This window comes from Fusarium graminearum, chromosome 2 (genome assembly GCF_000240135.3).
Source record: "Fusarium graminearum PH-1 chromosome 2, whole genome shotgun sequence".
NCBI classification, from domain to species: Eukaryota; Fungi; Ascomycota; class Sordariomycetes; order Hypocreales; family Nectriaceae; genus Fusarium; species Fusarium graminearum.
The window spans coordinates 8,255,635-8,276,559 of record NC_026475.1 but is presented as its reverse complement, the minus strand read 5'-3'; the positions used below and the strand labels follow the sequence as shown (position 1 = coordinate 8,276,559).

Sequence of the window (20,925 nt, the reverse complement as noted above, 5' to 3'; positions counted from 1 at the left end):
TATGGGGTCATCTTCTTCGGGTTCGGGAGTCAAGACCCGTAGCACTACAAGCAAAGAGCATCAGTCGAATGACGGAAGAACAAAAGAACATGACACAGGTCAAGGCTCCAAGTCGAAACTCGGGTATGAGGTTCTCACCATTGCAAGATCATTGCGAGTCATTACGCAGAGCGACTCAGCGGGCAGGTCAAAGCCTCAACGTCCTCCCTCTCATATTCTACTCAAGCCACCAAGATTCGGCGACCTTTCCCCCTACGGAATCAACGACGATGACGAGAAATATTTGTGGGAGTTAGAAGTTGCTCGATTGATCGACAGCTTGGACGAGACACAGGAACCATTAAGTTCGAGTCATAACCATGTATTGCCTTCCGCCATTGACACTTTGGGATTCGATTGCCTTGAAAAGCTCTCAGATCAAATGCTATGTGCTTTATCTATATACGGTATCGATGATACGATGGCTATAGCGGCCTCATCAATTGACTCCATTGGCGACCGAAGTTTTAATAAACTGCAGGAGAGGTTGGGAGCGAGGCCCGAACCGACACATGTTGTTAGAGCGCGCGAACGTGTTTCTTACGAACCGAACTACATGCGGTACGCTGGTAATAACACAGCTCCAATGGTGCAAGAGAAGCCGGTTCCTGGTGAATCTATACCTTTGGCGTCAGTAAATGATGACGATGCGCCTGCATACTACGTCCTGGTGGACTACATCACTGCCACACTGGCCCGTTTAATATTAAAAGGGTTCGACGAACGCCAAGTCTACTGGATAAGCATTATTGTCACTACAATTGCAAAGATTTCAACAAAGCTCAAGGTTCTATCACACAGCCTTCCCGCATTCGGCAACCAGAGCCTCGACCGGTTTTCTGTGCATCGTCGTAACTACTGGGTTCCAACAGCGCCTGCCTTAGACAACCCTCACCCTGATCATCCTCCCTTTCGAAATGGTATACGTGGTATCACGACTGGTAGCAGTGATAGCTATGTCGTGAACTATGTCTCTGACATGGCCTCAGTCTCCACGTGGTTGTTTCGCTTCATATGGCATATTCTTACCGACTTGAATACCCGAAACACGCGTGGTAGATCTACCGACGAGTTTGAAACATCTGCTACTATCTTTGCAATGGGCTCACGTAACCTCCCCACACTTGCCTACCAAAATCGACCTGGTCATATCTCAGGGTCGTCATCCATCATTGCAGTAGCCATGTACCAACGAGCTTTCGACCTCATTATGGATGCTGTAAAGATCATCAATGAGAACTCTGTTGCACATGTCCAAGCATCTAGAAACCAATGCACTTTATCAATCGGAATGAAAAAGTCGTTTCCAGATCAGAGCTTCCGGATAAGTTCAATGACAGATATTGTCAGCATCATGGTTGTTATATCATGCATGGACCCATCACTGACGGAGGACATGGTCAAGGTGTGTAGTAAATTGCGTGCATCAACTGTTTTACCAAGAGTATCTACTTCAGTTCAAGAGTATGCAGCTTTTGTCAGCCTATCCAACCTACCAGTTCAGTCGAATTCACAACCGCTTCAGAACAGTCGGCCCTTATCACAGTCTTTCATTCTGCATAGCGGCAACAGAGTTCTCTCATCGCTCCGAGACCGCCATGATACTTCATCGCGTTGGAACTTTACTGCAGTTGCCCGAAAGGAGCTACACAAGTCCGAGTCTATGCGAAGGCAGGTTTCACTGTCTGCTCGTGGATGGGCAGTCGAAGAGCAGGCAATCAGTGTGAGCTGTCTGAAGTATACCGTGTCTGTCATGGCAGGCTGCTCAATACTTGTTCTGGGCGGATTGATGGCTGGCTTTTTTGTCGGTTCCAGGATTGACGGGGTTGACCCTTTCAATATCACTATGTTTGCTTGGATCATCGCTGGTTTCATCATTCTGGTATCTAAGAGTCTACGCGTTGGTGAATGGACCTGGAGAGACTTTTTAAAAGGACGTGTGACATGCAGGAGTGTGCATGAGCTCGCTAGTGTCACAAATATAGACGAGCAGGGTATTATAATGCAGCTTTTGTCGTCGGAGAAGGAATGGCCATTGATTCTAAGAGGACCGTACAACAGTGCATTTTCCAACACTGGGGCTGAGGGGTTTTCGATAGATGTGAAACCCAATATCGGCACTCTGTTTGTCAGTGGGCTACTTGTATTAGAGGTATTGATGGAGAGTGGGCCGGCACTTGTTTGTCTAGATCTACGCCCTCAAGTAACTGCAGGGGAAGGTGACGATAGTGCTAACGGGGACAATCACGGCAACATGCCAGTTCGCGTCAGCAAAAATCGTATGGTTCATGGGCAGCGGACACCGTTCTATGCGCTTGCTTGTAAGAACGTGCCTCAGCGAGGTGAAGCTGAGAAGGATATTGTGTTTAGGCAGCAGTTGGTTACATGGGAGAAGGTCATTGGGTTATATAACAACCCTGATCAGAGTGTGAGATAAGAAATACTACGATTACTATTTTCTTCGCACTACTAAGTCTTCATACCCTATTCATACCACAAGCTCTGCTGGAGAGGCAATGATAAACACTTGCTAGTGTCAATTTATCCGTCTATATCCTCGGATCCAATATTCAGATTGCAAGAAAACCCCAACATTGATTGAGTGCCATGGCTTGATAGGATTCACCACGGAAAGATCAAAGCGACGGATAAGCTGTAGGTGAACGACAACGTTAGTAAGCGGAATATCGGAGTTGGATCTCAACAGGAGCAGCATTCACTTACCTCGACGAAAACCTTATTCAATTCCATCTGTGCAATGGTCTTTCCCAGACATTGCCATCGTCCATAACCAAAGACAAGTTCAAGAGTGCCTTCCATTAGGTGAAGCTGTTCCTCTGAGCTCTCAAGCCAGCGTTCAGGACGGAATTCATCTGCATCCTCACCCCAGATATCTCGCCGGCGGAATATTCCCCAAGCACAATATCCAATCTTTGTTCCGCCTGGCAAGTACTTTCCTTTGAAGGTATCACCACCGGCAGGAACTTCCTTTGACATGAGACCGACAACTGGTGGATGAATTCGAAGACCTTCCTTGACGACAGCTTGCAAATATGGCATGGCACGTGCTTCGCTGTCTGTGATGACAGGCAAACTAGGTCTAGCCTGATCAATTTCGGCTCGCATTTTCTCAATCACTCGAGGTGTAGAGAGGATATACAGCACGGTTGCCCGAATTGCGGTTGCTGTAGTATCAGCTCCGGCCAGACTATTCAGATGTCAGCGCTTAGAGATACTCGAGAGTGGAACGTGCAATATCCTGTTACTTACATTTGCATGAGAATCTCTGATTCCACTTCGTGTTGAAGTAGTCCTCGGGCAATAAAAGAGCCGATCATGTCTCTGTGTTCCTTGGGATTGGGACCGAAACGGTCCGCCGTAACTCTCTTAGCAATAGCCATAACTCTACCAACACCGACCTTGTCCTTTTCCGACGGTAGCATAGATTTAAAAACAGGTAGTTGTAACAGTTTCATCATCCATGGCATCACAGTCGTAACAATGATAGTAGGCATACTCTCTTCCATCGCTTTGATGTAACCATTGACATCAGAGTCAGTTTCCAAATCACCAAACTGCTCGCCAAAAGCGAGGGATGAGATAACATCTAGTGTAAAATACTGCGCCTTGTAGCCAAAGTCGAAGGCTTTGTTTTTAGCAATGTATTTTGTGTCCAGTAAGTCGATAAGGCGCTCAACGTTGGTGTCGACGGTCGTCTCAACGTTATCAACTTCTTTGCCGGAATACGCTCCGACCATTTTGGAACGAGTACTGGCATGCAAATCGTCATTGCGCTGAGATAGAACGTTATCCTTGGTGGGATCTAGTCGCATGGCATCGTACCAGTTTGAGCGTTGGAAGAGTGTGCGAACATTGAGCATGTGTTTCATCAAGTCTGGATCCGAGGTGATGAGGTCGTTTGGTCCAACACGCGCGATATCTCCTGCGGATGGTGTTAATTGATGATAGGACATAGTTATGGAGCAGGTTATACAATAAATCAATTGCGAAAATAATATGCAATAGATACAACAGAGTGTTGGGACGGATCAATCTCGTGGCTTGGCGATATCCAAGGCCCGTTAGACAACTTACCATATTTCTTACATGCTTCCCAGAGGTCAAGATGAGTTCGACCGCCACCAACACATGAAATAAGCCACAACTGAGAGAACCCAGCGAGAGCGGGCCCCTTGAAGTGTCTCAGTCGCGCCCATTGGCGAAGCGTTGCGACAACATAAGCAACAAACACCAGGAGGCCAACAAGGGCGAAACCTCTGGAATCCAGCTGGATGAAACCCATCAGAACAGAGAAGGTAACCAAACAAAAAAAATCAAGACAAACTGGCGGATGCAGTTGGCTGGCTAATGCATACGCGAGAAGCACATGTTCTTTATGAGTGAATATATATCTTCCTGTGCCTCACAGACCATCCAATTGTGATGCAAAGCCCCGCTCCGAGACAACCTCGCTTACGTCTCCAGGCTGTTAGGTGCTCTACAGTGTAAGCAATTATCTGTCAAGTTTAGAGTTTAATCCCTGGCGGATGATATCTCTATGCCTGAAAACCTGGTCTCGGTGCTGTCGAACGACACAGACACGACGATCCCTACTCCTTTGAGATTGTGGATATACAGAGATACCAATGGGAAAGCCTTCCGCCAAGACCCGCTCCGTTCGGATGTGAGGGTTCGATGTCATCCCCTGCAACTGTCAATGCTACTCTTTGGAGCAAGCACTGTGAGTCTCCGGGCCTATTTGGTTCCGTCTCCAATCAATGGAAACGGGCGCATTTCAATGCCGAGACAGAAAAATACACAAATGCCTGACATCAGATCATACAGCAACTCCGAATTAACCGTTCCACCATTCCTTTTCAATTGCCTCTTTGCAACACCACCATAACTATGTCTTCTCCCCGTGATCTGCCTCAAGATGGAGGCATCGCCGATCATCCCAACCACTTAGTAGCCGATGTGAGTCCACAGTCCGTGCCGCGCATGCAATAACAAATACCAGCCCATTTAACCGTATCTGGTGTTTTGAAGCTAATTAGTTCTAGTCGCAAGATGATACTGATAGCGATGCTGATTCTGCCCTTGCCCTGGTATGTTTGCTCCATCACTTGATGACTGTCGACCAAATGTCAGGAATTCATTTACTAAAAGTACTACCACAGTCTCTGGCGAGTTCATCGGAATCGCTTGCTTCGAGTATTATGAGACATCGTCAAGAAAACGGTAGATCTTATCATGCTTTCAAGGAAGGAAGTCAGTCGTTACGAGCACGCACTACCCAGGATTTATGACTAACGTTGGTTCTCAAGGATATGTGCTGCCGAATGATGAGGTTTGTGATACCAGCGACTGTTTTTCGATCTATATACGATGAGAAGCATGAAGAATTAACTAATCATGTCTTCCATCCGAATAGACAGAGAATGATCGACTCGGTATGTTTCGACCTTTCTCTCATCACGTCCCACTAACACAGTCACGAAACAGACCTACAGCATATGCTCTTTACCCTAACGTTTGACGGGAAACTTTCCAACCTACCAAAAAGCACAGGGTTTTCGCCCCGAAGAGTTCTAGATGCTGGAACTGGGACCGGTGTCTGGGCTATCGATTATGGTTTGTTGCCTTGTTATCAAGTATTGTTGAGCTCACTTCTGACGACGTGTTATGCCTGTAGCTGAAGATCATCCTGAAGCACAGGTAAAGTGGTCCCGAAAGCTGTCCTATCAATGAACTGTCCAAACACCTTTACCAGCGACATCATCTAACTTATTGCTAGGTTGTCGGCATCGATCTCAGCCCCACACAACCCAGCTTGTATGAGAACTTCAACATTCCGTCTCGGTATCTTTACTTACATCGGTGCTAGCGTTCCTCCTAATCTCACATTTTACATCGATGACATAGAAGATCAGTGGACGTTTTCGTACAAATTCGACATGATTTATGCTCGCATGATGACAGGATCAATTCGCGACTGGCCGAAGTTCATCCAACAAAGTTACGAGTAAGTCAACCACGCCCATCATTGTCATGACCAGCTCATCTCACATCTTGAAAAGCAATCTGGAGTCAGGCGGTTGGCTTGAATTATCAGATATTATTCTACAACTCCACTCTGATGACGATACTATTCCTGAGGGATGTGCAGCTGCCAAATGGGGTGACCTGATGCTCGAAGCAGCTGACAAGTTCGGAGCCCCTCTGGACAGCTGTCTACGGTATAAGCAGCAACTACTCGATGCAGGGTTTGTGGATATCGTTGAGACTATCTACAAGTGGCCAACCAATCCCTGGCCACGCGATCCCAAGTTCAAGGAGATGGGTGAGTCTTCTTCAACATTTGACCTAGAGTTTCTGAAACATGCTGACAAACAACCAAGGCTTGTGGAATTATGAAAATCTTGGTAATGGAGCTTCGGGTTTGAGTCTTGCTCTATTCACCCGTGCTTTGGGCTGGACCGCAGAGCAGGTCGAGATTTTCTTGGTAGATGTTAGGAGAGATATGAAGAACCGAGCTATACATGGGTGGTGGCCTATTTATGTCGTTTATGGAAGGAAACCATAAATATTATTCCTGTCATTTTTTTCTTTATCAAGCACTGCGGCCTCTTCCATATATTCACCCAGAATGACGCCTTTGCAGAACTATAACTCATTCCTTCTTCGCGTTTTCAGCTGCCAGCCTTGCCCATGTCTTCGGATATCCCTTTTCTATTCTCCACTTCTCTGATGTTTCGTTGACAGACCTGGCAAAAGTATCCCTCCAACTATCTCCACGATCTTCATCACCCATGGTCTTGGCCCCCAAGTGCCAAGTCAGGACGCTCTCTGCTCTAGCTCCCTCCGGGGCATGGAGAAGCCCAACCGCCACATCAATCACATCCGGCCGGTCATCCACTGTGTAAAATACCAGAGCAGAGCACCTTGAGCAGAAATATCGTTGAACATCTGGTGAACTGCGGTACATGGCAAGAGTACCATATCGAGGGTCTCGGTTGGGATCCTGCGCCGCGTCCTTGAGTTCGTGAGTGTTTCGAGGGAAACTTGCTTCCTTGGAATCCTCTGCGAACTCGATTTGCGCTGGAAGGGCAAATGTCCAGTTCATCACTTCAACTCCAATAGATAGTCGACAATAGCTGCATGGGTCCAATGTTGCGAGATGCTTATGGGACTTTGGGTCGATGTAGAATGGGATAGGATTAGTAGTCGTGTCAGAAAAGTCCACGTTGCTTGGCCGAAACACAAACTGGACTCCACTACAGCGACAACGAATAGGGATACCCTCCTTCGAAACGGCTTCAGGAACAGGACTATTTGTACTGGCAGGCCAATCTTCCTTTAGTTGTTCACTGACGTCCCGTCTTCCCTTCCAAAGTCTGGGCTGTGAACCATCTTGGTTGACATTCCAAAGCCATGGAGAAATGCCTCCATCTTGAGTGTCGCCCACAAAGATCTCGTCCACAAATCGAATGAGGTTCTTGATTCCAACATCTTTCAAAGGCCCAGTAAAGACACCAATGTTCTGCGGTTTATCCAGGTAATGCTCGTGCCAGAACATGGGTGTCGAGCAGGTACCACAGAACATGATACTGACGTTGGAGGTAAACTCGTAACGCTTGAGTTCGGAATCTAGGACTTCGTCTATCGAACCGGGCCAATCTGTATCACTGCTGTACATGGCTCCGGTGACGTTTCGGCACGACGTGCAGTGACACATGAACCCCTCGAGAGGTAGCTTTTGCCGAGATATCGCAGCAGTGAAGGTGAATGATTTGCAGAGGCATTGAGCCGTGAGGGCTATGTTCTGGTCGTCTTTGGCAGACATGTTTGAGATAAGCTCGGAGTTGTGCTTTGGTGATGATAATTGTCAAACTGATCCGAGATCTACGGTATGGTTAATCGGTACGTGAAGGTTAATAATGATGTACAGTCTCGATGTGATATTTTTGGAATCGTGAAATTATACCCCGCGTTGAAGGGCGTGAATGATCACGATCGCCGATTAGCTGAAAGCGTCCGATAAGGTCACCTGTCTACCTAGACTGATGAAAGTGAGTCTGTTTTTATTGATCTGGAGTAAAAATAGAATGACGAACAAAGACACAGCTTTTACTTGACCTCGTTTTTGTCTTTCAATTGTCTGACTGCTTGGATGGGCGTGACGGATCATGGCGAAGCATCATCACCCCATCGCAGTTAGACTCAACGAGTGATACTTATTGCCCTTCTGAAACAGTATCACGTTGATCTGCTGGTGTCTCTGCGCCGCATCTTATGCGTTATTTACCTAAAGTCATTGGCTCCAACGCATAGCCCCCCGCACCGCCTCAACCTGGTGACCTGCATCCTTCCACCTGTAGGACCTTAACTCTTATCGTTGTGGCTGACGTGATGTCACTGAACATTTCCTTTAAATACAGCCGGCATGTTATCTCATTCCGTAAGGTCTCCCGAAACAACTACCAAGATGTCTGAGAAAACCAAATCCCCGTTCTACGACTACGCTGAGCCAGCTACCTCGAGCCCAACACCACCAAGGCTTGGCAAAGCTATACAGAATGTTCTAACCACCAGAAGCCATTTTGCTACCATTACTCGAAGTGCCCTAGACCGTATTAACTTGATCAACTTTTCTGAAACAGAGATAGCAGCGATCCATGAGGTGGTTAACAAGAATTGGTGGAAAGGCATAACGGCTGTCTATCCTCGCGAACAGTCGAGGGAATTTAAGCTGAAAGGGTACCCATGGGGTTACGATCCGAACGGTTGCGAAGACTCACTCCTACTGGTCCTTCGCATGATCGAAACGCTATATAATATGGGCTGGGTAATTTATTCTGCTATTGAAATAAGCAAAAGAGTAAGAACAACAGGTAAAAATTATGAGTGCTAAGGTAATAATATCGTGCTGACACAATACTTCAGACGCACTCGTGTTCCGCAGACAATATCATATCTTGCCTCCCTGCGAATGGGTCAGCATTTCCTTCCACGGCGGCGACAAACTTAAGATCCTCAACTCGCCACCAAGTCAGCTCGTCAACGATGTTATTGCAGCTTTCATCACAGATATCCAAAGACACGAAGTCACAGCAGAACGAGCAAAGATCAAGTTCAAGGGGTTCCCATGGCGAAGCGTTGGTCACGATGATGAAGATGAGACGCAGATGAAGCTTTTGACGCTACTGGAAGTTGTGGAGAGGAATGGCTTCACACTTTATGCGCGGACGACTGCAAGATATAGTGATGAAACGAGTGAGTCGAACGTGTTGATCTTCCAGAGGCGGCCTGATTGGGTTTCTGGAACGTCGGTTTATGATAGATAGATATTTGTACATTGGAAATTGTTGTTAGCGTTTGGCTGGTTTGACATTGCCTCTTCAATCCATCAATTGAAGTGATGCTCCGACGTATATATCATCAACCAAGCTCAGTTCCTTTTATGCGAATAGCTTGTTCCTCTTGACTGCAAGAAACGTCAAGCTCCAAAGCTGTCGAACATTACTCTCCGTCCCCGAACCCAATCCAGGCGGAGGTGGTAACGTTCCCAAGGGTGCAAACCGATAACCGCCCTTTTTACTGTAGCTCCAACTCCAGACCTCGGACTGCAGTCGCTCACTATTATCCTCGATGATGTCCCATAGGTGATTATATGCCAGCTTCACAGTTTTGTGCACATCATCGTCGGTGCAGAATGCTGGAGCATCATCAGCCTTGGCTTTTGACGTAGGACACCTTGCAAGTTGACGCTCTAGCCCCTTTGCCATCAGCGCGAGTTGCCAACTCCACACGACAGTCCCGTGGTAAGCTGAGTTTGTGAAGCCAGCGGTTATCTCCTTGTTGTCTGCGAGAGCAGGATTCGCTACCACGATACCAAATGGTGTGCTTAAACCTGCGGGAAAAGGACGGAGTATGGCGTTTGCCGTGGCATTCACGAACGTCGTAAGTTGGTCGTCGTTGGTAGAATTGAGTAGGAACAGACGGAACGCTGTATCGGTATGGGTGATTTGGATTCTTCGCTGGTCCTTCGTAGTATTGATGGCAAGAGAATAATCTATCACTCTTCCAGAAGATGAGTAGTTTGTGAGTGACTTTGCGTTTGTCGAGCCATCATAGAAGGTATTTGTATCGACGTAATCCTCTAAACGCGAAGTGGCTTCATCAACTGTGACGTTATACTCAAATAGTGGCAAGGTGTTGTCTTCCCAGATCTTTGCTCTTCTTTCTGCAATCGTGCTCCACTCTTGTGTCACAGAGTTGTTTGGGTATACACCAGGAATCTTTGCCAACTTCGAGATAGCGTAGAGTGCCGCTGGTACAAGGGCACAGTTGACGTCAAACGGAATTCGACCATTCGCAAGGCCATAACTCGAGTCTCGCCATTGACCAACTAGCTCACCCTTCTTGAGCTGAATCAAATTCTTCACTGCCTGTTCCTTTTCGAATGCCTTTGTGATGTTCATGATTTTCTGCGCGTTGATGTAGTTCAAATTGCCCCATGTCAAATTCCGATTCTCAACATCAACTTCACCCGCCTTTGTGCTGAGCAGCGGATCGACTCGGCTTGGAAGAGCACTGAAGTAACGGTCCATGAGAATTGGTAGGAAGAAGTCGGTATCGATCATTGGGTATGTGAAGCCTGGTGCGGTCGAGACAATGCCCTTTTGCAAGTTTAGAAACGTGGCATAGTCGCCGATGGTCTCTTCATGACAAACAGATCCATCTGTACGGTTGATACGCTCTAAAACCGCACCAATTACCGCTTCCAATGCCGAGCTGTTTCCTGCGCTCAACACAGGCTCGAGTAGAAGTGCAGCGATCATGGTGTCGCGACCAAAATATGTCAGGAACCGCCAGCCGCCAGCGAGGAGTTTATCTGTATACGAGAAGAAAGATAAAGATCGGACTTGAGATTCTTCCTTCTGTATAAGGGATCGCGATTGGTTATTGAGAACTTGTTGTGGCGACAGCTGTTTAAGCTGAGGGTAGTTGAAGGACGCGGCAAATCGGTAGAAACCAGCTCCGAAACTGACAGTCTCGTCCTCGATTGCTATCCTGCTTTGTTTGTTCTCCCACGGCTCTAATAACAGGTTTGTAGTTGTAATATTGTCCAGCCATAATCGAGAGATCAAAACACCTCCATTTTTTACTCTTGTGATGTTGGTAGCATTCTGGATCACAGGGCTAAGAATGCTAGGCCCTTCAGTAAAGTCGCGGATGTTCCGGATACTCCCCAGAATAGCCACTGTTAGATTCGCCGAGGTGTTGAACGACAAAACACCCTCAACCCCAACAAATGGATACTCCGACTCTTTTTCATCACGATTGATGACGCCGAGCGGGGATCCGACAGTGGAATTCACAAGCTCGATTGCCAGTGTACCATTCTTCTCATTCTGAGGCTCGAAAAAGGTGCATATTCCGCTGTTTCCTGCAGGCCATGCGACAATCAGTCGAGGACCAATGATTGATAAATTGCTGTCGGGAAGAGGACTGGTCACAACGACTTGGGCATCGGTGTTGCAGTCAGAGTAAAAGTAGTTCTCGTACGGAGGGTCACTGAGCTGTTGGGTAATGGCAGGGCATGACTCGCCCAACGCAAAGGTGAGATAAATCACAGTCAATAAAACAGCTACAAATGGTGCCATTACGACGGGGATGCAGACCGCAGGTTCTATACTCAGTAGAGACGTAATTGAAGCCATGGGTGGGTGATGTCGTCGCTGTTATATACTTGGGATCGACATGACGGATTGCGGGGTTAGCTTGAGAATCGAGGCTAGGAAATCAGGAAATCAACGTCTGTTTAGACTCTTTTGAGAACAACGTGGGCTACTTAAACTTTGGCAACGGATGTCAGCGATGACGCCAAGGCATTTGGTGGTTGGTACAACTTTAATGACTTCGGCTGCCCTGCATCAAGAGTCAGACACAGTAAGGCACAAACGCAACCTTATTCTCGCACAATACAAAAGCACTACTCGCTCATCAGACCACTTTCTCTTCTCCAACACATCCCAGGAAATACATGACACCAATCTAGATTAGTAGTTGGTAGCAGAAACGTTGGCCTTCTAAGTCATAGGATATAAAAATAAGTAGCCTAAGAAGCCTCGTCTAAGTAGCACAAGCTGACCTATAAATTTCGTCTCTTATGCTCATAGTGGTCAACGTTTCTGATACCCTGAGAACCAAGGCATATCCATGTGGCATAATGCTTCCTCTTCAGCTGATGATGATGTAATATTGTGTTTTCTCTCAAATGCATGCAGCCCAATGGAGTCTCTCATAGTGAATGAGACCCTGGTGGCTCACGTGAGGTGTGATTCTGTGTAACTATGATCCGTCCCAACACTTATCATTATGATACAATATTGATGTATTGCTTATCTACCTGCTACAACTCCGGAAGCGGGGTTAGAACAAACATCGTCATCTAGCAAAGCATGGCATCTTCGAACTCAAGTCCCGGAATGGGTTCCTTTCAGCTGCTGTCACCAAAAGTTCGCAGCATGATCTTCTCCTACCTAGATAGGGGTGACATGACAAGTCTTCGCGCAACATGTTCAACTCTCGAACGTGTTGTTCCCTGTAATATTCACCGTGTCTTCATATCGGTCAACTCTCTCAACATCCAAGTCTTCCGCGCCATCGCGGATAGTGAGTTGCACCGGCACAAAATTACAGAGATAGTCTGGGATGATGCACGACTGCCAGAAGTACCAGAATATGAGGAAACTACCTCCTCCGAAGACGACGATGATGGTGACGAAGAAGAAAAAGACGATACCGACAACAACGTTTACGACGACTGGGATGCTGACGACTACGACGACTACAACGACTGTGATGATGATGATGACAACGAGTCTCTATGTAGTAGTATGCCTGAGTGGTTCACAACTCGTTGCTTGGATGGTGGGCCCGGCAACCGACACAAGGTCCATTACAGTAACTCTATCATCAACAAGTCATGGAATTACTACGAGGCTCTTTTGAGAGATCAGCGCAAAATCATGCAGTCGAACGCAGATATTGAGGCCTTCAAATATGGCTTGCAACGATTCACTCATCTCAGGCGAGTTACAATCACACCTTCAACACACGGTCGCCAAAATCAGCCATTGTTCAGAACTCCTATGATAAGGTCCTTTCCTTTCGACTTCGTTTACCCTTCGCCACGACCCTGGCCATACACTGGATTTGACATCGAGTATGTGGATGCTCCCTGGGTACCTAATGATGGTCACAGCGTCGAGTATGCATATGAGGACTGCGATTGTCGTTTTCTGTCATTGACCGCGCTCCACATTAAGTATAGAGATAAGCTGTGCTCTTGTCATGTTGGGAAGCTGTCGGCATCCGTGCATGACGAGTATATATCTAATTGGCGCGGTTTTTCTCTTGTGACGCGAGCTCTAGTGGAATGCGAACAAGACCACCATGTCATAGAACTCATCATTGGCGGTAGGGAGATATGGACAGGGGTGAATTGTCATGTTTTTGATCAGAAGTGCCAAGAGTATGATGATCTGGTCAGCCTGCTTAAGCAGCCTGGCTTTCATCGTTTGGACCTCGATCTAAACACCTTCATGATCCAACGCGATGGCGTCGGCTGGAAATCGTACCGAAGCGGTCTGTTGCGCGAAGCCCTGGCGCAAGCAAAAAATCTTCGATATATTTCCCTGCGTACGACAACAGACACAAGTGACGGGAAGTGTTGGTACATCGACCCGAAGGATGAATTCAAGAAGATATTCCCTCTGGAAATAATATTCCCTTTCGACCAGTGGCCCAAACTCCAACACTTTGGTATATCCAACATGCTCGTCACAAGCAGTAATCTTGTTTCACTTCTTGCCGTCTTGCCGCCTTTGCGATCTGTTGAACTGAGCAATTTGGGATTTGCTCAAGGTAGCTGGTGGGAGCTGCTCCACGAGATGCGTACCAAGCTAGATTGGCGCATGAGGCCTGTGGAAGAGAGACCTCAAGTGCACATGACAGTCGCAGATTTGTATTTCGATGATTTGGAGATCGGATTTTATGTTGATATTGACGATACGGTTGCTTCTTTCATGTATGGAAGCGGGAAGAATCCCTTTAGGAAACAACCTGCTCAATGGCTTGCTGCTCATGGGGAATGTATTGACAATATTCCTCGAGGGACTGTGGGCACCAAGCGAGACTTCTTGGACCCACATTTCTCAGCTCCTTATGAATTTGCAGTTGAGGATAGATGATAGGTAGTCTTTAGGGTATTATAAAAGCTGGCCATTGGAAGCATGGGAGACCAAATTGGTAGATCAGCTTATTCTCTTAGACTAGGCTTCTTAGGTTACTTACAGGGAGACTCGAATTAAGCAGGATACAATAACAGCAAAACAAAAATGAAGGGGCCAAAGGGCAAGGGCAAAAACATACAACAGCGGGGATTCGCTGGTCGTCACCGACCCAACTACTAATCCGCCCCTTACCAGCTTGACTATGGGAGAGCGGACGGGATCCCGTATTTTCTGGTAGGTATGGTCGTATGTGTAAGATTGTGCTCGTGGAAAGGTTTATTAGCAAAGGTCGAAGCTCGGAAAAGGTAATTCCCATGAGAGAAATGAAGGTCATTAATTAAATGATGGTTCACCTGGAAGGGAAAGCACCAGATTGCAGATAAGATATAGTATGACATAAAAAAAATGGATTAATGACTAGGTCTAAAGACATGTAATCGATAAGGAATAACAAAAAGGTACAATTGATCCTATATCAATCATTTCTTAACACTGTTGGTTGCAGTGATGATGATAACTGTGTCTCAGTAGCCGGGTGTGTGTGCTAGACTCTGCCTTGTAAGAGAGCTATTAGGTAGTCGCCAGCCTTGCCATTGGAATCTTTTAAAACACTGCGAATGGCCCATTGCCTGCCCTTCAATCGTGAAGAATTGCCCTGTAACTAGTGTTGGATCTCCAGGACATATTCCTCCTTCCTATATACAGACCAACCCTCAATGTCACCATTAACCCGCATAGCTACAGTAGCCTGTATGTTCCTATCCATATATTTTCACGTTATGGCGTGTGTACTCCCAAGCTTTCTATCACAGAGGTACATCTTTGTTATTCCACTGTTGTAGCAACTCTCGCGACAAGCCCAGGAAGATCTGGAAAACTGATTCTGTCAGCGTTAGGTATACGGGGCATGCCGTGCACATTCAACACCGGCCTCTTATCACGAATGCCGTGCCACTGGGTTATCACTCCCGTACCGTTGTCCCAAGTTGGTTCCACAAAGGTGTCTGTCGACAAACCTTTGCTGTCAGCAACTCTATTTCCTCGAAGGGGTCACATGCAAGTCTTCTTCCAGGTAATGAAATCAATCTGGGGCATGTTTCGACCGGGTGTATCGCTCGGCTATCATACCATCACGTCCAAGCCTTCCCAGTATGACATACGAATCAATGCCATGCTGCGCCTCTAATTGTTCCCCAACTTCGGTGATCCCGAGAATTTCGTAGATGCAGTATTCCTCAAAAGAGGCATACCGATGCGTTATCTGTCAAGTTCAATGCTTTTTCGAAAGGCGTATTCAAATATCGATATGCTAATTGCAGTTCGTCGCAGTGCTGTTCACCGCCAAAACCTTTCTCAGGATATTGAGCTGGTGGCGTCCGTCTCGCATTAGCAACCGACGACAGCAAATGATCAGTGAAGTTCTTGCATTCCAAAGGTAGCATCCATAGCTATTCATCCAATGATCAGTCAAGACGTAAACCTCCTCTGAAATGACAAGTCGCCTGATAGCTAATCTGAACGTAACAGTACATGACTCCACAATGATACATGGGGAAAGTAGTCAGATTGATTCAGCTTTTACAGACCTTGACAGCAGACAGAACCCACTCTCCATTATAGGCTGATTGATGGTATTTATACAGTTGGGTTATGTAGCCGAATGTAACGTATCATTTACAGCTCATCTTACTCAATTTATCATGGCTTATCCTAACTTGTTAGTAGTATTCGACTCCAGAGTAAGCGGCAATTGAAGTTGAGGAATTAACCTTACGCTTTAAGGTTATAAAACTCCAAGACAATTATTACACAGAACTATCACCCCTACAGGGACCCCTAACTTGGATGAATACTTCCACGGCCATCGCCGACTCGTGTATGCATGTCCCACTTGCTTGATGAGTGCAGACAACACAGGCTGGCTGAAGATTATGATTTATCAAAGGCTTGGAGAATGACCACGATACTACCTTGAAAATGTTATCGACAATTAGCAGATAGAGAGCTATAAAAAACACTTCTGTTCCCTTCTCTGTTGCAATTTATCTTCAACAGCAGCTCGTCTCGAGATACTTTACACTACGCAACTACCGTCTTCAAATACCGACTACCTTTTTCAAACGTTCATCATGAAGCCTATCGCCGTTCTCGCTACAATGGCAGCTGTCTTCTCGACCGCTACCGAAGCCAGGGCCTGCACCCAGGGACTCAAGTACTGCAGCTTCAACCTCTTGAAAATCGGCAAGTATTAATTTCTATTCTTTAGATTAATATACTAACCAGATATTCAGGGGACTACTACAATGAGATTGAAGCTGAGCTTAAGAGGAATGGGCTTCATAACTCATACTCATATGTACGGAATTCTCTTTTCAGATGTGCTAGTGATGGGTGGATTGTGTTTGAATCTTATTGCGGCGTCTGTATCGATGGCGGAAGTGGAAAGAGTGATCGATGCCCAACAGGCATTGGCAAATAAGAGGTATGAGATACCTAGGTTGCCAGGAATAACATTTCGATTGTTTCTTTCTAGGAAACAAACACTGCTACTCCAGTTGGCAACTGTTCGTTGGGACAAGTTGGGGAGAGTCTCGCGGGAGTTCATGCGGTGACGGCCAATGGTTTGCGCGATTCCAATGAAAACTTAGATAGCTAGATCTCCAGGTTTGAGCAGGACCGGGACGAAGAAACGGATCTTATCAATCCAGTCAATCCAGTCAATCTTTTAATCCTTCTGCACGCCGGCATTGACTGCAACATAACCAAGGCCATCGCAGCTATAACGGAGCTTGGACTCCTGTTTAGGAATCAGTTCAATTGCTAAGATGAGATTGTTGTGTCGGACCGCATGAAGCCCTGCACAGGGTTGTAGGCTTTAACATCCCGCAAGCAGCTCGTCTAGTATCGGAGAGGATCGATTCAACATAACAACAGCTTGCCAATCTATCATTGTAATAGTCTTATACTTGTATTTTGATCGGCTTCTCATCTGTGAATAAATACAGGCCAATTTCTACCATTGGAACCAATCATCCATCAGCTAGCTCTCCATCATGTCATCGTAGCAATTGAAAACCTGTTCCAGACGCACAGTCATACTAAGTCACTGTACATTTGAATCTTTTTATTTATGCACCGAAGTGAATGAATGGGATTCACTGAGTGTTAAGAGTTACGTCTGCCGCCGGTATCTTGTCCACCGATCTAACATTTACATTAGCAACTGGATCAGTATCGGATTTCGTGCAACCTATGTGCCAACCCAAATCATATCATGCCATGTCATGTCATGTCATTAATCCTTCTTGACACGAACATTTCCCTTCAACCCTACACCAGCCATGAACGCGACACGCACAGCAGCCTGACCCCCTAAGCTCCCCAAATTAACCCAATCCTCCCATCTCCACGCCGCAGGAGTCCAAAATACGCTCCCTAGCGCAGCCCAGCTGGCATACACGTGCAGCGCGTCACAGATCAAGATTCCGATAACGACAGTGCGCCAGACGCGAAGGTCGTTCGTAGTTCGCAGTAGAACAGCCTCATTGAATGCGAAGAGCGTGTATGTTGCTGCTACTTGGTCGTACATGACTTTGTTGTCAGGCGCGTATGTACTTCCAGGGCTCATGGTGTTGAGAATTAGCGCGGGGTCGGTCCATAACAGTATAGAGCCCAAGAGTGCAGCTGCTGGTTCGAACCAGAGGAACACGAAACGGTAGAGGAATGGAACATGGGTGAGTATTTGTTGCGCCATGATTGGAATATGCTGTGATGTCGTGCTTGGGGGCCAAAAGATTAAACAGACACAGAACACAGTTTTAATTGAGCGTTGGAAAATGCGGAGGACAGGGCTTAAATACCCAGCAGATAACTAAAACGCCCGCCAAGCAGTGAACCTTGCCCCGGATATAGCGGATAACGGCAGTTGAAAGATAGCCTTATCACGTTTCATTGCAACCCAGCCTGGTTTTAGGCTGAGTTTACACAAGGCTCAGATACTGCGTCTGTATCAGTATTTAGCTTTTGAGCGAGCAAGTACAGGAATAGACAATGGAATAGTGGATTAATCACAAAAGGCAAAAAGACATGTCAAAAAGGACAGTTCTCTCGGCTAGAGGGCAAAGAAATGATCACGCTGGGGATCGAACCCAGAATCTTCTGATTCGTAGTCAGACGCCTTGCCATTGGGCCACGCGACCTATGATTTTTGATGACAATTACTGGAAAACGAGGCTACACATAGTCTGAACGCTCTGATCATTTGAAAAAGACAGTTCCTATCATGTCTTGTAACTTTTCGGGCTCTTATTTTCACATTTCAACTTCTTCTCTTTGATATGAGAGTGATGTAACCCGGTGATTTCTCGCATCGCACAGTGCCGGAAATGGCTTGAAGTAGATTGACCTACGATCAAACATCCAACGGTGCATGCAAGCCAAAATCTTGCATTCCACGCTGCAAGAAATACAAGTACTTTGGAAAAGAAGTGATTATACTCGACTCTAGCTTCATGATAATTAGTTGTTTATCTATTATGTATTTAAAGAGTCTTCCGTACATAATAAACGGCAGGTGAAAAATCCAATCAATTTACCCTGAAGCGTTGACTACGCACAGACCAGACACGATTGTTTTCATATATCCGTACGTACATGATAAAATCTGAACAACTAATTCAACACGTCGAATAAGCTAATACACAATAAATGCAGTCAAAAGGTGTGCTATGTATACTAAGTAGTTCACAGTCGGGCTGGTCGAGGCCAATCAGCATCTCGCGCTAACTCAACCTGCGCGAGATGAATCGCCTGATCTTCAGCATTCTCAAAAGTCCGCATACTGGCTGACCCGTTTGGCTTGAAGTACGGTCCATCAACCTCACACTGCGTCTCGTTCGCAGCAGGCAGAGTTCCATTGTAAAGAAATCCTCGAACGTGCTTGGCGAGGCAAAGCGACGGAGCAGCAACAGAGCAGTGTCCGTAGCCCTTGACCTCGACAAGGCGCGAGTCTTCGAATGCGGTAAGGGCGCTTCTAGCTGAAACAAGAGGACACACGGGATCATAAGATGTTGTCAAGATGAGGAGAGGATGGGCAGTCTGCACACCGTTGCGTGGGACGTAGTTGTGCGTCTTGGGAATGCGCCACTGCTGTTTAGCGAAGAGGTAGACCAGATCGTCGGGGGCAAAGACACTGCGGTTAAAGGTAGGCGTGACAATCTCCAGAAGGGAGTTGAGATCTTGCGGCCAGTGCTCAGGCCCAGCTAGTCCATCGTTCAGCGAAATAGTGTAGAGCGCGTCACTGTTGCCTTGTCCGTCAAGCCCGTACTCCATCAAAGCTGGTGTCGCGTTACCACGCAGAAGTTGTTCCATCTTCTCGGCAAACATGTACCACCTCTCGGGCTTGTAGAGAACTGGGAACAGCGCTCCGTACCAGATCTTCTGGTAATCCAACAGGCCATACACGCTGTTGTTAACATACACATTCATTGGCTGCTCCTTGAGATCGTCGACGAAAGAGACAAACTTGTTCTTGAGGCCTTGCCAAGAATCCGCCAGTGAGAACAATGGACAGTCATCCCCAGACTTGAAGCACTCCTTGAGTAGTCCGTCGAAAACGTTCTCAGTGTCGACAAGATCCTCCTCGTCGAGACGAGCCTTGTACCAGAGGAATTGGTTGACAACTCCATCGATGATGACTCGGTGAGATCGCTCGGGAAACAGAGTGGCGTATGTTTGGCCTAAGAGAGTTCCGTAGCTGAAGCCCCAGTAGTACATGTCCTTTTGTCCAACAGCATCCAGAATGCTGTTCATATCGGCAGCGGTTTGAGGAGTGTTGATGTACTTTCCATGCTCACCCATCGTGTCCTCACAAGCCCTGACATAATTGTGTGCCCAGGCGAATACCTCAGGACCATCCTTGGACATGTCCAGATCATGAACAGGCCCGAGTTCTTGACGCGCCTCTTTGGTGGGATAGCATGACGCCAGCGGAGTCGATGAGTTGATACCGCGAGGATCAAAGGTGACGAGATGAATGCCATCACCAACAATAGTGCTGAGTAACTCTCCCCTTCTATGAAGGAACTCAAATCCACTGGCACCAGGTCCACCGGGATTAAGCAGTAGATTGGGGCTGCCATCCTTGCCACGCAGTCTAGCGATTGCTATATTGAAGGTCTTGTTGCTAGCGCGAGGATTGAACTGATCCATCGGCACGTCAATGTCGCTGCACTCGAGAGGACGGTTGCTGATCTCTCCACATGGCTTCCATTCGATGTTCTCACCAACATATGTCATATGCTGACTGTGGGGATGATGACTATGTGGGCAGTGCATTGACATGCGAGGGGTGAACCAGTGCAAAGCAGCGACTGTGAGCGCGCCTGCGCCAAACACCTTCCATTTGCTGATGCGAGATTTGGGCCGCGGCTGGGCCCAATTGTTTCCAAGGGGGTTCTTTTCGCTCATCTTGATAGGTTTGTTGGTGGTGGATGGGAATAAGATGAGATAGAATGAGACGAGGCGGGTTAATTAAGGGGAGGGTGGTGAATGTAGACGCCACGTGAGCATCCTGGTATGCGTC

General features: G+C 46.9%; 11 protein-coding genes and 2 non-coding genes across 13 annotated transcripts; 5 read left to right on the top strand and 8 right to left on the bottom strand.

The window, feature by feature from the left end:
* Position 1: 1 nt before the first annotated feature.
* FGSG_02928 (uncharacterized protein) lies at positions 2-2,476 on the top strand (the record flags this gene model as incomplete). Its single annotated transcript, XM_011324571.1, has 2 exons — positions 2-1,444; positions 1,505-2,476. The coding sequence occupies 2 exons, from the start codon at positions 2-4 to the stop codon at positions 2,474-2,476; spliced, it is 2,415 nt and encodes an 804-aa protein (XP_011322873.1).
* On the bottom strand, positions 2,467-4,342 carry FGSG_02929 (uncharacterized protein; the record flags this gene model as incomplete). Its single annotated transcript, XM_011324570.1, has 4 exons — positions 2,467-2,692; positions 2,764-3,247; positions 3,310-3,982; positions 4,135-4,342. 4 exons carry the CDS (start codon positions 4,340-4,342, stop codon positions 2,576-2,578), a joined length of 1,482 nt encoding a protein of 493 aa, XP_011322872.1. The 3' UTR covers positions 2,467-2,575.
* Positions 4,343-4,909: 567 nt separating this feature from the next.
* Positions 4,910-6,613, top strand: FGSG_02930 (uncharacterized protein). The gene is made up of 11 exons (XM_011324569.1): positions 4,910-5,016; positions 5,103-5,147; positions 5,220-5,280; positions 5,367-5,389; positions 5,474-5,492; positions 5,545-5,673; positions 5,735-5,757; positions 5,837-5,874; positions 5,927-6,064; positions 6,120-6,382; positions 6,487-6,613. Exons 1-11 carry the CDS (start codon positions 4,948-4,950, stop codon positions 6,546-6,548), a joined length of 870 nt encoding a protein of 289 aa, XP_011322871.1. The 5' UTR covers positions 4,910-4,947; the 3' UTR covers positions 6,549-6,613.
* A 99-nt stretch (positions 6,614-6,712) lies between these two features.
* On the bottom strand, positions 6,713-7,885 carry FGSG_02931 (uncharacterized protein; the record flags this gene model as incomplete). Its single annotated transcript, XM_011324568.1, has 1 exon — positions 6,713-7,885. The coding sequence occupies one exon, from the start codon at positions 7,883-7,885 to the stop codon at positions 6,713-6,715; it is 1,173 nt and encodes a 390-aa protein (XP_011322870.1).
* A 627-nt stretch (positions 7,886-8,512) lies between these two features.
* FGSG_02932 (uncharacterized protein) lies at positions 8,513-9,405 on the top strand. Its single transcript, XM_011324567.1, has 2 exons — positions 8,513-8,933; positions 8,986-9,405. The coding sequence occupies exons 1-2, from the start codon at positions 8,528-8,530 to the stop codon at positions 9,384-9,386; spliced, it is 807 nt and encodes a 268-aa protein (XP_011322869.1). The 5' UTR covers positions 8,513-8,527; the 3' UTR covers positions 9,387-9,405.
* Positions 9,406-9,500: 95 nt separating this feature from the next.
* FGSG_02933 (uncharacterized protein) lies at positions 9,501-11,708 on the bottom strand (the record flags this gene model as incomplete). Its single annotated transcript, XM_011324566.1, has 1 exon — positions 9,501-11,708. The coding sequence occupies one exon, from the start codon at positions 11,706-11,708 to the stop codon at positions 9,501-9,503; it is 2,208 nt and encodes a 735-aa protein (XP_011322868.1).
* A 798-nt stretch (positions 11,709-12,506) lies between these two features.
* On the top strand, positions 12,507-14,300 carry FGSG_02934 (uncharacterized protein; the record flags this gene model as incomplete). The annotated part of the gene is made up of 2 exons (XM_011324565.1): positions 12,507-12,720; positions 12,754-14,300. The coding sequence occupies 2 exons, from the start codon at positions 12,507-12,509 to the stop codon at positions 14,298-14,300; spliced, it is 1,761 nt and encodes a 586-aa protein (XP_011322867.1).
* A 174-nt stretch (positions 14,301-14,474) lies between these two features.
* FGSG_20032 lies at positions 14,475-14,590 on the bottom strand. The gene has a single exon (XR_893027.1). It is a non-coding gene; the product is annotated as a 5S ribosomal RNA (ribosomal RNA).
* An 833-nt stretch (positions 14,591-15,423) lies between these two features.
* On the bottom strand, positions 15,424-15,957 carry FGSG_12553 (uncharacterized protein; the record flags this gene model as incomplete). The annotated part of the gene is given in 4 exon segments (XM_011324564.1): positions 15,424-15,576; positions 15,593-15,790; positions 15,823-15,856; positions 15,929-15,957. 4 exon segments carry the CDS (start codon positions 15,955-15,957, stop codon positions 15,424-15,426), a joined length of 414 nt encoding a protein of 137 aa, XP_011322866.1.
* A 514-nt stretch (positions 15,958-16,471) lies between these two features.
* On the top strand, positions 16,472-16,821 carry FGSG_02935 (uncharacterized protein; the record flags this gene model as incomplete). The annotated part of the gene is made up of 2 exons (XM_011324563.1): positions 16,472-16,587; positions 16,626-16,821. 2 exons carry the CDS (start codon positions 16,472-16,474, stop codon positions 16,819-16,821), a joined length of 312 nt encoding a protein of 103 aa, XP_011322865.1.
* Positions 16,822-17,637: 816 nt separating this feature from the next.
* FGSG_02936 (uncharacterized protein) lies at positions 17,638-18,096 on the bottom strand (the record flags this gene model as incomplete). The annotated part of the gene is made up of 1 exon (XM_011324562.1): positions 17,638-18,096. One exon carries the CDS (start codon positions 18,094-18,096, stop codon positions 17,638-17,640), a length of 459 nt encoding a protein of 152 aa, XP_011322864.1.
* Positions 18,097-18,469: 373 nt separating this feature from the next.
* On the bottom strand, positions 18,470-18,541 carry FGSG_20624. Its single transcript has one exon. It is a non-coding gene; the product is annotated as a tRNA-Arg (tRNA).
* Positions 18,542-18,920: 379 nt separating this feature from the next.
* On the bottom strand, positions 18,921-20,810 carry FGSG_02937 (uncharacterized protein; the record flags this gene model as incomplete). Its single annotated transcript, XM_011324561.1, has 1 exon — positions 18,921-20,810. The coding sequence occupies one exon, from the start codon at positions 20,808-20,810 to the stop codon at positions 19,086-19,088; it is 1,725 nt and encodes a 574-aa protein (XP_011322863.1). The 3' UTR covers positions 18,921-19,085.
* Between the last annotated feature and the right edge of the window lie 115 nt (positions 20,811-20,925).

Excerpts from the sequence above, each read along its gene's own strand:
- FGSG_02930 (XM_011324569.1), top strand. The coding sequence starts at position 4,948 with ATGTCTTCTCCCCGTGATCTGCCTCAAGATGGAGGCATCGCCGATCAT. Across the intron at positions 5,674-5,734 it reads TGTCTGGGCTATCGATTATG|CTGAAGATCATCCTGAAGCA; the intron begins GTTTGTTGCCTT and ends TTATGCCTGTAG. Across the intron at positions 5,758-5,836 it reads AAGATCATCCTGAAGCACAG|GTTGTCGGCATCGATCTCAG; the intron begins GTAAAGTGGTCC and ends ACTTATTGCTAG.
- FGSG_02932 (XM_011324567.1), top strand. The coding sequence starts at position 8,528 with ATGTCTGAGAAAACCAAATCCCCGTTCTACGACTACGCTGAGCCAGCT. Across the intron at positions 8,934-8,985 it reads CAAAAGAGTAAGAACAACAG|ACGCACTCGTGTTCCGCAGA; the intron begins GTAAAAATTATG and ends ACAATACTTCAG.